This window comes from Otolemur garnettii, unplaced genomic scaffold (assembly GCF_000181295.1).
Source record: "Otolemur garnettii isolate 467f Iridium unplaced genomic scaffold, OtoGar3 scaffold00031, whole genome shotgun sequence".
Classification (NCBI taxonomy): Eukaryota; Metazoa; Chordata; class Mammalia; order Primates; family Galagidae; genus Otolemur; species Otolemur garnettii.
In genome coordinates this window covers 5,393,476-5,398,976 of record NW_003852426.1, presented here as the reverse complement: position 1 = coordinate 5,398,976, position 5,501 = coordinate 5,393,476, and the positions used below count along the sequence as shown (strand labels likewise).

The following is a 5,501-nucleotide window of genomic DNA, read 5'->3' as shown; positions in this document are numbered from 1 at the left end:
GGAGGCGGGGAAGCGGGCGTGCGGCCCCAGCCATGGAGGGCATGGACGTGGACCTGGACCCAGAGCTGATGCAGAAGTTCAGCTGCCTGGGCACCACCGACAAGGACGTGCTCATCTCCGAGTTCCAGAGGCTGCTCGGCTTCCAGCTCAACCCTGCTGGCTGCGCCTTCTTCCTGGACATGACCAACTGGTGAGCTGGCCCCGCCGCGCCAGTGCTGGCAGTGGCCTCGGGGCCCGAAGGGAAGGGAAGGGACGGGACACCCAAACCCGGTGGGAGGGGCGGGAATTGAGGAGCATCCTCCTCCCCCGAGTGTGGGAACTCTGGGATTATGGGGAGAAACTTGGGGGCTGAGCAGGGCTGGTAAAGAGTTAGGGGCCATGGAGGCAGGCGAGGCGGAAAGGAGATAAGGGTGCAAATTCCTGAGGTGCTGGGAGGGTTAGGGTCCGAGGAAGGTGGGAAGAGAGGAAAAGACTTGGGGATCTAGGCTAGCGGATAAACTTAGAAGCGAGAAAGAGCTTATGATATTGGGCAAGAGTGAAAAGCACAGGAAATCTGGATTTGGGGAATGGGAAAAACGGTTGGGGTTTGGAGTTTGGGGATGAGGATGGCAGGATTGGGAGGAAACTGGGGGAGAATTAGGTGCTGTGGAAGAACCTGGGGCGCGGGAGATACTTGGGAGTTAAGAGCTGAGAACAGGTAACTTTTATGTGTATGTTGTCTTCATCTGAGGATATATAGGGAAAAGGAAATATGGAGAAAGACAAGTGAGTTGTGGGGAGGGATGTGGCTTTCTTAAGAGTTGTACCAGGGAGGATTGGGATTTATTAGTAAGTCTACAAATGGAGAACAAGGAGTATTAGACGTGGTACAGGGAAAAACCTTAGGAAAAGTAAGGGAAAAGAGATTATCTCATGGGGGTGGGCGCTTTTTGAAGGGACTGGGCAGAGCGGTCAACCAGGGAACTGTCAGAAAGGTCTCCAGAACAGTGGTAATGGAGAGGAATTTATCTGAAAGAAAATTGGATTGATACACGTTTTGGAAAATGGAGAATTTGACTTAGGCTGGGAACCAAGTATTTTTGGCTTTTAGACTTGTGGAAGACTGAATTGGGGCAGGAGACTGCACAAAAAGGAGTATTTCTTGGCTTTGGAAGTAGCACTTGCTATTTTTGATAAGCAGAGCTTCCTCCTGTATGCTGAGTGGGGATTGTTGAGTTCACTCAGGGTGAGGGTTGGAGTGGATGTGATTTAGTCTTTCTTTGAAAGGATTTCAGGTGAGGCAACTAATCTTTCTTTGGGCAAAAAGCAGTGGAGTGAGTGCCCTTTGCTCTTTGTTGGGCATTCGGTCTCCTGACATGTGGAATCTTGTTACTCTTGGCATCACTTGCACAACTAACCACCTCTTTATTGCATGTCCACTCAGTACCTCAAGCAATGCCAGCAAAGAGGCTGCAAGCCTAATTTTTATCCCACTCTTCACCTAGCCTTATCCTGGATGATGCTCATCTATTAATGGGAGCCTAGTAGCTGTGGATGCACCAAAGGTGATATGTAAATTTTTTTTCTGTGCAGCATCTTTGATGGGTCCTATTATTTTATTTTTAAGGTCAATTATTATAGCAAGAGTGGGATTGAATTTCTAGCTGTTTAGAAAATTCTTTGAGATATTGGATGTAGGAAGTAATCTTTCAGAATTAAATAATCATTTGTGATCTCCTCTTGTATCTTTAAAAAAATTTTCTGTTAATTTTTTTATTTTTAGTGATGTTTTTAGAGTTTGGGTCTCCCTGTGTTGCCCAGCCTGCTCTTGAGCCCTCAGGTTCAGGCAGTCCTTATGCCTGAACCTCCCAAGTAGTTGGGACTACAAGTGTGAGCCACCTTGCTAGGCCTTCACTTGTATTTTATTTTATTTTTTTTTGTAAAGACAGATTCTCACTTTATTGCACTTGGTAGAGTGCCGTGGCGTCACACAGCTCACAGCAACCTCCAACTCCTGGGCTTAGGCAATTCTGTTGCCTCAGCCTCCCGAGTAGCTGGGACTACAGGTGCCCGCCACAATGCCCAGCTATTTTTTTGTTGCAGTTTGGCCAGGGTTGGGTTTGAGCCCGCCACCCTTGGTATATGGGGCCAGCGCTCTACCCGCTGAGCCATAGGTGCCTCCCTCCACTTGTATTTTTTATGTCAGGTTAATCTCAGGCAAATGATATGGTCTACTATAGTTTTCTGATTACCAGTCTATGGTGTTTGGTCAGAGAGTAATATGGATTATTAAACACACTGCTAAGAGCTATTATTCTGAAATATAGAAGTATAGTTATTTCTTGAGGATAGTTGTTTTGCCTGATGGTTTCCCACCCTTGTTCTTTTTCTTCCTTGTTTACACTAGTTCAGCATAGGAAACTTGGCATTTGCTTGGGGCCCGTAGTTCAGTGAGTAGGGCACTGGGCACATACCCCAAGGCTGACAGGTTCAAACCTGGCCTGGGCCTGCTAAATAAAGACAACTGCAACCAAAAAAATAGCCAGGCACTGTGGCCAGTTCCTGTTGTCCTAGCTATTCTGGAGGCCAAGGCAAGAGAATGGCTTAAGCCCAAGAGTTTGAGGTTGCTGTGAGCTGTAATGCCACAGCACTCTACTGAGGGCAACATAGTGAAACTCTGTCTCAAAAAGGAAAGAAAAAAAAAAAAGAAACTTGGCATTTTGTTGCAGCCAGTTTGGTAGGGGAAGATCATTATTTCTCCCCACCCCTTGTGAATTAGACCATTTAAATGCTTATTCTAAGTTTTAGTTCTTGAGAGTCCGTCTTTAATAGTACAATTATTGTAGCTACAAAACCAGTAAAATAGATTTTATATGCTTGAGGTGTATATGTTTAACATCTTAAGATTATTTTTAGGTGTTGTGGAAAGTGAGGAATAGATAAGGCCCAATGTGGATAGGAAGAAAAAAGTTTAAAAAATTATATTTGAACATTTCTTCTTAGTAAAGTATTACAAGAATGGAAAAATAAATATCCAATGTGCTCCATACTAATATGAAATCAATATATGAATAATTACATGTTCAATTACATGTTCATAAGAACAATAAAACACTAATATAGTCCAGTTCAAGGATAGAGGGAAGTGGGAGGGGGGAGGAGGAAGGACATATGGCAGAAGGAGGGCATGAGGCAGGATCTCACCTAATGTGCATGTTGTGAGGGTGTATAACATGCCCCTAGGGGGAGGGGCTCTTCTCCAAAGGGAACTTTACCCTGGAAGTGAGAACAATGTAACCTAAAAATTGTACCCTCGGCTCAGCGCCTGTGGCTCAAGTGGCTAAGGTGCTAGCCACATACACCTAAGGTGGCGGGTTCGAATCCCCAGCCCGGACCCGCCAAACAACAATGATGGCTGCAACCAGAAAATGGCCAGGCGTTGTGGCGGGCGCCTGTAGTCCCAGCTACTTGGGAGGCTGAGGCAAGAGACTCGCTTGAGCCCAGGAGTGGAGGTTGCTGTGAGCTGTGATGCCATGGCACTCTACCCAGGGAGATAGCTTGAGGCTCTGTCTCAAAAAAAAAAAAAATTGTACCTTCATATTAATTTGAATAAAGTTTTCCAAAAACAAAAACAACAAATTGTATTTGAGTTTTAAAATAAAAAAACTGTTAAGCTCAAATACATGGAATAGCATGTATACTGATGACATGTTATTTTTATATAAAAGGTACTTTCTGAGCAAAGGAGTAGGCCATTTTAAAATGTATTCTGGTTTTAAGGATTTTCCTCTTAAGAATCCAGGGCCAGGCTGGGTATGGTGGCTCATACCTGTAATACTAGCACTTTGAGAGGCTGAGGTGGGTGAGTAGGCTGAGCTCACAGGTTCTAGACCAGCCCGAGCAAGTTCAAGACCTCCGTCTCTTAAAAATAGCCAGGGGTTCTGGTCGGCACCTATAGTCCCACTTACTTGGGAGGCTAAGGCAAGAGAATCTGTTGAGCCCAAGAGTTTAAAGTTGCTGTGAGCTCTGACACAGTGGCACTCTACCGAGGACGACAAAGTGAGACTCTGTCTCCAAAAAAAAAAAAAAAAAATCCGGGGCCAGGCAGGTAAGTTATAGTTCAGTTTTGAGTCACATTATCTTATATTTTGGCTGTAGAAGATATGTTCTGTGTTTTCTTTGATTATTATATGAAAAATCATTTGTGAACTGAAAGCAGGAAGGTTTGTTCTTTTCTTCATTATGAAAGCTGGTTAGCTGTATGATCTAGTACTGAATTTGATTCCTGTGATGACCTGACTAAATTTGACAGGTGTTTTTTTTTGGGTGGGGGGAGATAGTCTCACTTTGTCACCCTTAGTAGAGTTCTGTGGCAACCTTAGTTCACAGCAACCTCAACTCTTCGGCTTAAGTGATTGTCTTACCTCAGTCTCCCAAGTAGCTGGGACTACAGTTGCTCACCACAATGCCTGGCTATCTTTTAGAGATGGGGTCTTGCTTTTGCTCATGCTGGTCTTGAACTCCTTGACTTGAACTCAAGCAGTCTATCTACCTCAGACTCCTAGAGTGCTGGAATTATAGGCGTGAACCACTGTGCCCGGCCTGATGGATTTTTTTTTTAAACAAACCTTATCATAATTAATAAAATCTAGGTAGATGTACACATACGTGCATGCATACATACTTGATCAAAATAGTTTGTGTGTTCCTGAAGTAAACATCTAGAGTATAGATATGTGTTATGTCAAGTGCCATTTGATTTCTAACTTCGGCAGCTGTTAACATAGTCCTAATACATGCTGGCAAAAAAACCCTCTCAATTTGCTATGGCAGTTAAACTGTTGAACTGGAGATAACCTTCCTGGGTCTTCATCTCTGGTTGCTTGAGGTTGTAATAAATAACTACTGTTTAGTTATCTGATGACTGGTAAAAATAATGTGGTAAATTAAACAATCATTATTTTATTTATTTATTTATTTTTTGTTGTAGTTGTCATCCTTTAGCAGGCCTGGGCTAGGTTCGAACCCGCCAGCCCTGGGGGTATGTGGCCAGAGCCCTAACCACTGAACTATGATCGCCAAGCCAAAGCAATCATTATTTTAAAATGAACACCATAAATCTTCTAAAATGAAACTTAAGTTATGAGGATTATGCCTTTGTTTTAAAAAATAAGAATTTCTTTGTTGTCATTATTGAAAATGACTAAATATTTTGGCTTTGTAAGTTGTCTTTTTTTTTTTGAGACTGAGCCTCAAGCTGTCCCACTGGGTAGAGTGCTGTGGCATCACTCCTGGGCTCAAGCGAGTCTCCTGCCTCAGTCTCCCAACTGCCTGGGACCACAGGCGCCCACCACAATGCCTGGCTATTTTTTGGTTGCAGCCACCATTGTTGTTTGGGGGGCCTGGGCTGGATTTGAACCTGCTACCTTAGGTGTATGTGGCTGGTGCCTTAGCCACTTGAGCCACAGGTGCCGAGCCTGTAAATTGTCTTATGTTAACAAAGTCTTTTTTTTTTTTTTTTT

At 43.8% G+C, this 5,501-nt stretch overlaps 1 protein-coding gene across 2 annotated transcripts in view; it reads left to right on the top strand.

Moving 5' to 3' along the window:
- The first annotated feature begins 6 nt into the window (after window positions 1–6).
- The window catches only part of CUNH6orf106 (chromosome unknown C6orf106 homolog), a 110,939-nt gene continuing 105,444 nt past the window's right edge, over window positions 7–5,501 (top strand). For both annotated transcript variants that reach the window (XM_003789115.3, XM_012804844.2), the window contains exon 1: window positions 7–190. In XM_003789115.3, the coding sequence (XP_003789163.1) occupies window positions 33–190 (158 nt within the window). In that variant the 5' untranslated portion in view covers window positions 7–32. The remainder of the gene's footprint in view (window positions 191–5,501) is intronic.